Source organism: Rutidosis leptorrhynchoides, chromosome 10 (genome assembly GCF_046630445.1).
Source record: "Rutidosis leptorrhynchoides isolate AG116_Rl617_1_P2 chromosome 10, CSIRO_AGI_Rlap_v1, whole genome shotgun sequence".
Lineage (NCBI taxonomy): Eukaryota > Viridiplantae > Streptophyta > Magnoliopsida > Asterales > Asteraceae > Rutidosis > Rutidosis leptorrhynchoides.
The window spans coordinates 245,730,516-245,742,781 of NC_092342.1; the positions used below are offsets into that span (position 1 = coordinate 245,730,516).

A 12,266-nucleotide genomic window follows, 5' to 3' on the forward strand; every position below is an offset into this window, starting at 1 on the left:
AATACCCTTTTTCTTAACCTCCCAAAAATATCACACACAACCGCACTCACACAAATTCGAAATTCTCTCTACCTGATTATCCTCTAATTACTGAAATTGAAGATCTGATTGAGGTAATTGGTCAGTACTTTCCATTTTAGAGTTAACTTTTGTCTTACTAGCTACCTATTGCTGTAATTTTGTTATGATTCGTTAAATCTAGGGTTTCAGATAAAAATGGAATCATCAAGTTTACTTAATCCTTGGTTGTAGATCATTCTCTCTTTAGAATTTAATTTGTAATTAGTTAACTTCTCTTGTATATAGAAGTTGATTTTGGAGATATCTGGCTTAATCTCTCATTTTGATTATAAAATCTGCAAAATCAGTTTGAAAATTGTGCAATCAGACTGCGAGGATTTATTTATATATTAATTATATAATACAGGAAACAACTCATTTTGAACTTTTTAGAGATTATATATTATATATGTATATTAATATTATGTGAATTATGTAATGAGCTGAATGCAGAGACAAAAGGGAAGGGTTGATACATATAAGAATCTTAGTAGTAAAATACTGTAAACAGTTGTGACCTAAAATTGGTTTAGGTTTAACTAATTTATGATATGATGTATCAACAGGACTAGCTTAAATAGGTATAGGTATTACTATAAAATTGACTTCTGCTGATGTATATCAGGAAATACACAAGATGACAATAAAGAATGCTCCTGGTACCCCGGCTGCGAAAATCGAACGGACACCAATATCAACACCAGGGGGATCAAGAGTACGAGAAGAGAAAATTGTTGTAACTGTAAGATTAAGACCACTAAATAAAAGGGAACAACTTGCTAAAGACAGTGTATCCTGGGAGTGCATTGATGATCATTCAATTGTATATAAACCACTTGCTAGCGAGCGTGTGATTCAACCAACTTCTTTTACATTTGGTATGCTTCTCATGAACTATTTTGGTTTTATGATTTTCTAATTGTGCATTAGGTTCTGTGTGAGCTAATGAGAACGGTTCATGTTCTTTCAGATAAAGTTTTTGGCCCTGCAACAATCACAGACGCTGTATATGAGGAGGGAGTAAAGACTGTTGCTTTGTCTGCTTTAGTGGGCATTAATGGTAACATCAGAATATTTTTAATTTTTCATTAACTCTTCTTGTATACTTGTCCATTAGATCATTATGTATGCTCAATGGATGATACCTGCGTTGGTTTTCAGCAACCATATTTGCATATGGACAAACAAGCAGTGGTAAAACTTTTACTATGCGAGGAATTACAGAAAAAGCTGTTAATGATATTTACCAGCACATATTGCAGGTAACCTCTAACATACATCTTAACTTATTCTTTCTCTCTTTCCCATACCATAAGCTATGTGACTGATATATGGAATAACAGACTCCAGAAAGGGATTTCAGAATCAAGATTTCAGGATTAGAAATTTATAACGAGAATGTACGGGACTTGCTAAATGCAGAGTCTGGACGAAATCTTAGGCTTCGAGATGATCCAGAGGTAGTATATAAAATTTGTACTCTTTGTCGATAAGATCCAATATCCTAATTCGGTATATTTTGATATTTCTTACCCAAACCCTGTAACCCATTTTGGCCTGTTCTAAATGCAGAAAGGAACAGTGGTTGAAAAATTAGTGGAGGAAACAGCGACAGATGATCAACATTTAAGAAATTTAATCAGTGTTTGTGAAGGTAAGCGTTCAAAGACATTGTATCTATAAGCCTTGGATTTTCAAGTCCATACAGTACAAAAAATTCTTGTTTGGTAGCTGAATCTTGCTTCTTTTGTATGCTTGGCAGCTCAAAGACAAGTTGGTGAAACTGCTTTAAATGATACTAGTTCCCGATCACACCAAATAATTAGACTGGTAAGTATATGAGGTTATTAAGAAACTTAGTGTACTGTCATCTAATTACCGGTGTCTGTCACCTGTAAATGGGTTAATTTTTCATTTATATAAAGGGGTCAAAGGAATAAGATTTAACTATAAAGTGAACTAGCAAGTGGGTCAAATATGTTGCAAGTCACCCAAAGTTTTTTTAGTGTATACAGTCACCTTTATAATGTATGAAGAACGCATGAAAACTAGTAATAAATTTTGTATGTGACAATGCAGACAATAGAAAGCACACTCCGGGAGACTTCAGACTGCGTGAGGTCTTTCGTTTCAAGCCTGGTATACTTCAACACTCAACTGGACTCTTTTTTCTTATACTTGCATTTTTATTTTGTCTGTATATGTATATATAAGTGAAAGATGAGAGACTGGAATCTAACCATTAACTGCAATATTGTGCAGAACTTTGTAGATTTAGCAGGCAGTGAAAGGGCATCGCAGACACATGCTGACGGTGCCAGGCTCAGGGAAGGTTGCCATATCAACCTTAGCTTGATGACCCTGACAAATGTGATTAGAAAGCTGAGGTCAGTAGATGTGTAATTAATATTGAATAAGTAAATCATTTATATGTTAATTGTCAGCTTCTATTACCTAGTTCCCAAAGTAATATCCAACTGTCCGAATTTGTAAGTAAGGCTGTCTCTAGCCATCATTGTTTTATTTATACGTTCCCTTTCTTTGTAATGGGATGAGTGTCACGTTATTTCACTAGAACCAGTCTAAAAAAAGAAAAATCTACATGGCTCATATCTAAGGGGCCATGTATATATGCATTAGGTATTCAGTTTGGGTATATTTCTGACGGGTAGGATATTATTACACTAATTAAGCAATTATTAAGCAACTAATTTATAGTTTCATTAACCTTCTAGAGTTCAGTTATCAGTTGCTCAAATGTTTACCTTTAAACTATTGGTTTCTCAAATGATGTGATAATACGATATTTAGCATTTAGATTACCATTAATAAGTCATGATTTTCTTTAATCTAATAGTGTTTAGTTGTATATTTTCTGATTAAACATTATTTTGCAGTGTTGGAAAGAAAAGCGGTCATATACCATACAGGGATTCTAAGTTAACTCGCATACTACAACACTCTTTAGGTGGAAATGCGCGTACGGCTATTATATGCACTTTAAGTCCTGCTTCTAGCCATGTGGAACAGTCTCGAAATACCCTCTTCTTTGCTACCCGAGCAAAGGAAGTGACAAATAATGCTCAAATCAACATGGTAAGTATAATATTTCCCACAATTCTTACTTTCGGTTGGGTAACAAAGTCAAAATAGTTAATGTTTTAGTATTAGTATTGGGTGAATGAGCATGGTGGGTTGACCTTAACTTGAATTATTGAACTTGTTAGATAGTTATAGTGTCAAATATTATTACTTTTACTACTTCCTCCATCTCATGACCTCTTAAATGCTCTTTTCTGGTACGTTTAGGTTGACCCACAACACTTTAACCGTTTCGGTAAAGAATCAATGTGTCATGTATGATTAACATTATAATGTATCAATAATTAGATATTTTTCTTAAATACAATGACCACAACACTTCAACCTGTAATGTAAAGCATCAAAATATGTCATGTATGATTAACATTATATTGCATCAAAATGACTCTTACATTGATATGCAAAACTACAGTATAGGTGACTTGCAAGTTACAGCCCACTTCTTTCAGGCTGTGTTTAATTTTTTCTTTTCTTATCTTACCTGTTTGAACCATGGGCTAAAATGGCAACCTATTCTTTTGAATAGAATCTAAAGACTAAAAGGGTCCTTGTTTTGTTGTTAAAAACCTTGATCAGGTTGTTTCAGACAAACAATTGGTTAAGCATTTACAAAAGGAAGTTTCCAGACTCGAAGCTGAGTTGCGTACTCCTGATCCATCCAATGAGAGAGATTCGAAAATTCGTCAAGTATGTAATACCAATTTTAGTCTAACCAATACTTTTATTATATCATTTTAATTGATCTTCTAATATTACTTTTCTTTTAATATCGTTTTAAAGATGGAAATGGAAATCGAGGATCTGAGAAGACAGAGAGACCTTGCAAAGTCAGAAGCCGAAGAGCTTCGTCGTAAACTTCAACAAGAACCAAAGGTTTTTTTTTTTTAAATTATTATTAATGATTAATGATGATTTTCTTTTTGTTGGCACATTATACTCTGCAACAGTTTTGTAACTGAATTAACAATAATCACAGGTATTAAAGCCACAATTTTCTGGAAAATTACCATCTGTCGTTGAAGGAAACGAAGCAACACGTATCGAGAAAACAAGAAACGCATCAATTAGACAAAGTATGAGGCAATCATCAACGGCTCCATTTACGCTAATGCACGAAATCAGGAAACTCGAACACCTTCAAGAACAGTTAGGTGAAGAAGCAAATCGAGCCCTAGAAGTTTTGCAAAAGGAAGTTGCTTGCCATAGACAAGGTAATCAAGATGCAGCTGAAACAATTGCTAAATTACAAGCAGAAATACGTGATATGTGTGCAGTCAGACCAGCCCAAAAAGAAGTCAACGTTGACCAAATGGTCTCGGTCAACAAAAGTGTCAGTGCGAATCTCAAAGATGAAATTACCCGACTCCATTCACAAGGAAGTAACATAGCTAACCTTGAAGAACAGCTCGAAAACGTTCAGAAGTCAATTGATAAACTCATCATGTCTCTTCCTAACAATGAACAAGCTAAAAGTCAAACAAAGAAGAAGAATAAGTCAACCAGTCCTTTGACTTCAAGTAATGCGGTTAATAAGGCTAGTTTAATAAGGTCTCCGTGCTCGCTGATGTCATCAACTCGGGATGTGTTGGAAGGTGATACTGAAAATAGAGCTCCTGAAGAAGGTGAGAAAGAGAATGTAAAGGGTGAGGAAACGGGAGATGTTTCGTCGAAGGAGAATACGCCGTATAGACGTTCGAGTTCGGTTAATATGAGGAAAATGCAGAAGATGTTTCAAAATGCAGCTGAAGAGAATGTGAGAAGCATCCGAACGTATGTTACAGAGCTTAAAGAACGTGTTGCTAAACTGCAATACCAAAAGCAGCTACTTGTATGCCAGGTAACAATACATTGACTATCATGTATTCCCTTCACTTTTAGAGGTGGCAATTTGGGCAGGTTAGGTCGGGTCGGGTCAAAACACTGTTTTTCCAAGAGATTTTAACTTAACCATGAATAATCAGTGTGTCAACTGCGACCTGCAAAAATAGATCTAATTTCTTGTAAAATATAATTTACAAGGCTGTAAAAAATTACTTTTTAAAGAGATTGCAAGTTTTTTTTACTGGACCAGGTCGGCTCGGGTCTGCTTTGGCCCAAAACGCAACCTTTTTTCCCGCCCAGGTCGGTTTGGGTCTGCTCGGCTCTGCTTTGACCCAAAACACTTTTCCAGTCCAAATTACTGCATCAAATACGAGAACTTAAGTGACGTTGATGATAATCAAAATTATAATAACATGCTTTAAGATGACGTTTCGTGAATTAAAATAGGACTTTTTGTTTTGACCCATTCTACCAGTTTCCTTTCAAGCTATTTTTTTGTTCACCCATTTGACACAACCCGAATTTGACCCATTTTGTGAATTGATTCATTTTTGCCTCATCTATCATTTTCAATCCAGTTTCTAACGTTAATTAAATTTTGTATTATCTGCTTCTACACAGGTGCTTGAGCTCGAAGCTAATGAAGCAGCAGGATATGACCTGGATAACGATGAGAATACTGCAGATATACAACCCGACGTCTCCCCAGTTCCATGGCATATAACATTTAGGGAACAAAGACAAAACATAATAGAACTTTGGGATGTTTGCTTTGTATCGATTATCCACCGAACCCAGTTTTATATGCTATTTAAAGGTGACCCTGCTGATGAAATATACATGGAAGTTGAACTTAGGCGACTTAATTGGCTACAACAACATTTAGCCCAACAAGGAAACGCGACCCCAGCCCGTGGTGCAGACGAACCCACAATCTCCATATCATCAAGGTTATCTCCTTTTTTTTTTTTTTTTTAATCTTTTTTTTTAGTTTGACAAGCCAATTTGCTAGTAGAGTCTAAATCGTTATATCTATTGTTTAGTCTTAGATCATTGAAGCGTGAAAGGGACTTCCTAGCGAAGAGATTAACGACACGTTTGACAACAGAAGAGAGAGAATTGTTGTACATGAAATGGGACGTTCCTCTTGAGGGTAAGCAGCGTAAGATTCAGTTCATAAGTAAGCTATGGACTAATCCCCACGATAGCGAACATGTTCAAGAAAGTGCAGAGATTGTTGCAAAGCTCGTTGGTTTCCGTGAAGGTGGAAACTTATCTAAAGAAATGTTTGAGCTCAATTTTGTGGTCCCGTCTAATAATAGACCTTGGATTATGGGGTGGAACCCGATCTCAAACCTTCTCAATTTGTGAGAGATTAAGTAGATCAATTCGGTTTTGCAAGTAAGAATGGGCAGTCATTCTTTATTTATTAAGTTATGTATATGGAATTTTTCAATTTCAATATACAAGTTATTATTTCATTTTGACTTGTTACTTTTGATCTATAAATTTCAAATTTATACAAGTGTTTATGTTTTTTAGACTTGTTACTCTTGATCTTGATTCGATACATGTTTTGGAAGTTCATGAGCAAGCTCAGTATGCGCTTGGAGTTATTTGAAAATTTGACACTCACCACACCACATGATCAGAAATGGGACGTCCCTGTGTTGGTGCTTTTTAGTCGTTTACATCCCTCCCAAGTAAAAACTGCATAAAGAGTCCTTAAAATGAGTTTTTTTCCCAAGAGAAAATTGTCCATTTGTTTTCTCCTTTTTGCCCGTTTCATCCCTGTATTTTATTTTCTGCATTTTTCATCTTTAAAAGCATTTTAAAGTCCCAATTTCATCCCTCACCCTAACGAAGGTTAACTGAATCCGTTAAAACTATTTATAGGGACTGTCCATGTAATCTTTAACTAATTAAATTACAAAAATCAATTCCTCATTCTTATAAAATTGGGAGAGAATTAATAACACTATGTGGCTTCTCCCATGTCGTCTTCAGTCTACTTCATCTACCAGAACCTAGTTTATGAAGCCTGCAATTATTCGTTACAGGTCTACATGCGTTCATACATTTAGTGTTCTTTGCAATTGTGTATGAAATCATAATCAATCGTGATTTTGCAATTGGTTATGTTGTCTGATAATTTACTTGTGCAATCAGCACAGATTTGTAGAAAGTTCAAGAAATCTGTTAAAGATACTTGTATTATTTTTAAACTTAAAGTATCGTGCGCAGTGACGAATCTAGGATGAAATCTCAATGGGGTCATAATTTTTTCTTTTACAAAGTACTCATCCTAATTAGTATGTTTACCTTCAAAAAATCATAAATTCTACAAATATATGGGGTCCCATAGTTAAATTTAGTGGTGTCCTACACGATTTTAAGAATATATTACAAAAATAATTATAAAGATAGTGGGGTCATGGGACCCCATGACCCCTAGTGTAAACTCGCCTCGTGCGGAGAGTTATTATATATACGATATACTTAGTTTGTGAATGAATTAACAGTATGAGTATATGCAAGATGATGGTGTGAAGCATACTACAAATATAGACAGTAAATAGAGCTGCTCATATTCAAAGAAACATTCATTTATATACAATATTAAGATTCAGAGAGATTTATAGATGATAGAAAGAAAATTTTATCAGACTTGTAAACATAGGATTTCGTGATACAAGTGAGCTTAATAATATTATTAGCTATGTACTTGATCTGGAATATGAGTTGCTATTATTTTTGAACAAATTGGTTCATTACATATCCATTTCAACTCATCATTCATTTCTAGCATGTCAAATGGATACACATAAAAAAATAAAGATTAACAAAAGGGTCAAACGGATTGAACAAATGAAACGGGTGAAAGGTACGGTGTATTTTTAATACACGGAAGTAAAAACCTTCTAAATTGTTTTACACTGACCATAAAATATATATACATATTTTATGGGCTGATTGAGAAATTGAGGATGAATATCGATTGTGTATATAGAAAATAATATAGATCGAATTAAATCTTTCATTAACAAAAGTTGTGTATTTATACACAATACATAAAGATCCTAAACTTGAGCAACAAGTTTAGGAGATAAACATGGAAACAATATTTTAATGGAAAACTAATACTAATTCATAATTTCAATACTCCCCCTCAAGTTGGAGCATGGAGATTTCGAGTGCCCAACTTGTCAAGTAGAAATCGAAGCTGTTTAGCACCCAACCCTTTTGTAAGAAGATCAGCAACTTGCATCTTCGTGTCGATATGTAAAGGAGAAATTTCCTTTGATTCAACTCGTTCTCGTACAAAATAGCAATCCATTTCAACATGTTTTGTGCGCTCATGAAAAACTGGATTGTTAGCAATATGACGCGCTGCTTGGTTATCACAAAATAACGGAGTTGGCTTAACAGAATTAATATTGAAATCCTTGAGAAGCCAACGCACCCATAAAACCTCACTAACTGTGGAAGCCATGGAGCGGTATTCTGCTTCTGCTGAAGAGCGAGACACAACTGATTGTTTCTTGGATTTCCAAGAGATCGGAGCACCACCAAGAAGTAGTATATACCCGGTTCGCGACCTACGAGTGGAAGGGCAACCAAGCCAATCTGAATCACAATAGGCAGATAGATTAAAACCACCATTTCGAGGTAGTAGAACGCCTTGTCCCACGGTAGTTTTTATATAACGAAGGACCTGATTTACAGCATCCATATGAGGTTGCCTTGGATCAGCCACAAATTGTTAGAGAATGTTAACCGAATACGCAATGTCAGGTCGTGTAGCTTGCAAATAAAGCAGTCGACCAACCAAACGACGATAACATGTAGCATCAATTTTAGGTGCATCCTCACACTGATCTAACTTATGATTTTGTTCAATAGGAAAAGCACTAGGTCTGCAAGCATTAAAATTGAAATCAGCAAAGATGTCCAAAGTGTATTTCCGTTGACTCAAAACAAATCCTTCGGACGTCTTAGCTACTTCAATCCCAAGGAAGTATTTAAGGTTTCCAAGATCTTTGATACTGAACTTTGTATCCAAATGAACTTTTGTTTGTTCAATTTTGTCAGTATTATTGTGACGATCGCTCCAAATCCATATGGACGAACACGTCATTCATCGATTTCATTGCGAGGTATTTGACCTCTATATGACACGTTTTGTAAACATTGCATTCTTTTGAAAAGGCACACCATAAATGAATATTTAAATCAAAGGTTTTCGACATCTGATGATTTCTACATATAGACAATCACCATAAATAATAGTTTACAACAGTACTTCCGTTGACAATGCAGTCAAAATAAGATACATGGTGATGATTTGGTGAATGCAACGTTTCCTTGAAAAATATGCCATGTAAGACTCCATGCACATAGCTTGTCTAACATATAAGCAAATAACCGTAGATCTCAACCTAGAGAACATATGTTGGTCAATAAATGTCTATCAAGCTAGGTCAGGTCATAGTGTATCACAATCCTAATGCTCGAGATCGACATACAAAAGTTATCCAAAGTCGTTTTAAAAAGTCAATCTGATTCAATACTATAGTTTTTATAAGGCTTTAAAATATGATAAAATAATCAATTTTGACAATTGTTCAACAAAACAAGACATGCCTTATATAAGGATTCATTTACTCGGCTAATAATATTCAAAAATCCAATTTGTCAATCTTATAAATAAGTTGTTTATGTATCAATTGCGGATTCAAAAGCAATTCCAATTAACGTCAATCATAATTCAGTTGACCATATCTTTTAATTCGTTCATCAAAATTACGCGATTTCTAAATGAAAAGTTATTGATTTTTCGCCAGCTTTCCAAAAACATGCATATCATATACCTTTTATCAGTAATATATGTATTTAATTCGTGATTCATCATAAACTGTCTAACGATAAAAATTAGCATACAAGCATGCATAAATATATATACTCGAGCACTAGACATGGATACACAATTAATATATAAAAGATAAGATATGAATGCTCACGTATCAATATTGTGATTCAATATTGCAGGAAAGTACATAGACGCAACATAGATGATAAACACTAGGTTTGATTTGCCAATAATACCCACGTACATTACCCATAACCTCCATAGCTATAACTCATAATTTCCTTAGCTCTATCCCGCTTGAAAATCCATTTTGAAAGTGACACGCTCATGACTTCGTAGTAGTATTTTATGTATAATAATACTACTAATAATAATAATAATAATAATAATAATAATAATAATAATAATAATAATAATAATAATAATAATAATAATAATAATAATAATAATAATAATATATAATTGAGAGATGAGATCGAGAGAGATTAGCAAATGAAACTGGTAGCAGACTTCACGTTTTATAGCATCTGAATTGTCCAGCCTTCCCATGCGATCGCATGGGACTCAAGGCATATAGCCATGCGATAGCATGGCTCTGTTTGCCAGCCCACATTCTTTTGTTTTGTAGTTCGTCGACGTATTAAATAAATATATAATATATATATATATATATATATATATATATATATATATATATAATTTATATTAATTAATTATATATTATATTATATTCTCATGCCTAGTTAACTTGTAATTTTTGTTCCGATAAGTCGTACGTTGTCACTCGACTTATGTCCCGGTTTCGGTTTCTCGAACGCATTTTCGTACGGTTAGAAAACTTGCATTTTACGTTTCGTGACACGTACCATTGTCAAAATATAGCCTTAAATTATCCATAAACTACACCACTCAAAGTATATCTTAAACTTTCGAGTGTTTTGGTCATTTACTTCTATAAATCATCGTCTCGTAGTATATACATATACATATATAATAATAATAATAATAATAATAATAATAATATATAAACGTAGCTTTTTTTACTGTAGCAAATAGTGATTTTTGAAAACACTGTAGCTTTTCGGGTACTGTAGTAATTCGAAAATACTGTAGCAAATAGTGATTTTACTGGTTCATCTTAAACGTTTTAGTTAACTTATCTAAATATCAATCGAATCAATAATCGAATGTTACTATCGTTTACTAAATAACTTGAAATCATATATATTCAAATAGATATATAAACCAATAAATTTAATGTACGGTATCATGCAATTAAAACTTTGTTACGTTTTCAAGTTATAGTGTATATATGTATCTATTTACATATAATGGTTCGCGAATCGTTGAGAACAACCGAAGGGTACTTGAATAGTTCAAAAATTTTGAGATTCGGTTTTACAGACTTTGCTTATCATGTCGGAAACGTTATAGATTAAGTTTAAATTTGGTCAGAAATTTCCGGGTCATCACAGTACCTACTCGTTAAAGAAATTTCGTCCCGAAATTTGAGTGAGGTCGTCATGTCTAACAATAAAAATGTTTTTATTACGAATATGAGTTGATAAATAGAATTTTATCACCGTTGAATAATATGGACAAAACAATCCGATTACTCGAAGCGTATGAGGGAAGTTATCGTAATAGAGTGAAATGGAGAATATAGATTCGTTTTAACTCTTGACGTAGTAACGATTGATTTCCGGAATTTAAGGAATAGAAAATCTTCATAATCTAAATAAGATTTGATTCTTCGGTAATTGCGAAAATTAGGATTTCCTTTGATTAAATGCGTAATCTGCCTCGATTTCTATGTCTGATATTTCGCTATAAATTAACCACTTCCGTTTCATTATTTTCACCACTCCTACATCTTCTTCCTTATTTCATACTTCCAAAAGATTGTGAAATGCTTCATCTAGTTCTGATTCTTGATATACTCCTAACTTTTATATCTGTCATTCTTCTTTTTCATCTACCACCAGAGGAATTTATTTTCTTCTACCATTACCTTGGGGTTATATTGTTTTTCATTCTCCCGTGTCTTTATATTGCTATACGCATTGATATACACGGTTTGTAATTTCGGGATTGTTATCGGGCTTTATATTCTCCATTATATTTTGGAGCTTCATGCTTTCGTTTTCTTTTCCCGACCTTAAGTCAAGCGAATAATGGTCCAGAATTCGTAGGTATGAATTTCGGAATGAACATAATTAATGTTCTAAGAAAGAAACGGTAATGGCACAATCTGACTTGTCAAATTACCAGAATACCTCGAAAAAGACCGAATCATCAAGAAAAATATTTTCTTGATATGTTTAGAGGTTAAATAGAATGAAGGAGTTATGTAACATGGTTCATGATGAGGGTATGATCTGTGAACCTTTATCATGTTCCATTAGAAACTCAG

General features: G+C 33.9%; 1 protein-coding gene across 1 annotated transcript; it reads left to right on the forward strand.

Annotated features, from left to right (window-relative positions):
• Nucleotides 1–697: 697 nt before the first annotated feature.
• Nucleotides 698–6,395, forward strand: LOC139871549 (kinesin-like protein NACK1). Its single transcript, XM_071859256.1, has 14 exons — nt 698–938; nt 1,031–1,120; nt 1,222–1,322; nt 1,404–1,520; nt 1,633–1,714; nt 1,823–1,890; nt 2,140–2,199; nt 2,323–2,447; nt 2,958–3,156; nt 3,739–3,849; nt 3,943–4,035; nt 4,139–4,999; nt 5,605–5,933; nt 6,027–6,395. Exons 1-14 carry the CDS (start codon nt 698–700, stop codon nt 6,352–6,354), a joined length of 2,805 nt encoding a protein of 934 aa, XP_071715357.1. The 3' UTR covers nt 6,355–6,395.
• Nucleotides 6,396–12,266: the final 5,871 nt, after the last annotated feature.

What these genes read in the sequence shown, in the direction of transcription:
- LOC139871549 (XM_071859256.1), top strand. Translation starts at nt 698, where the DNA reads ATGACAATAAAGAATGCTCCTGGTACCCCGGCTGCGAAAATCGAACGG. An exon ending in TTTACCAGCACATATTGCAG is followed by an intron (nt 1,323 to 1,403) that starts GTAACCTCTAAC and finishes ATGGAATAACAG; the next exon opens with ACTCCAGAAAGGGATTTCAG. An exon ending in GAGATTCGAAAATTCGTCAA is followed by an intron (nt 3,850 to 3,942) that starts GTATGTAATACC and finishes ATCGTTTTAAAG; the next exon opens with ATGGAAATGGAAATCGAGGA.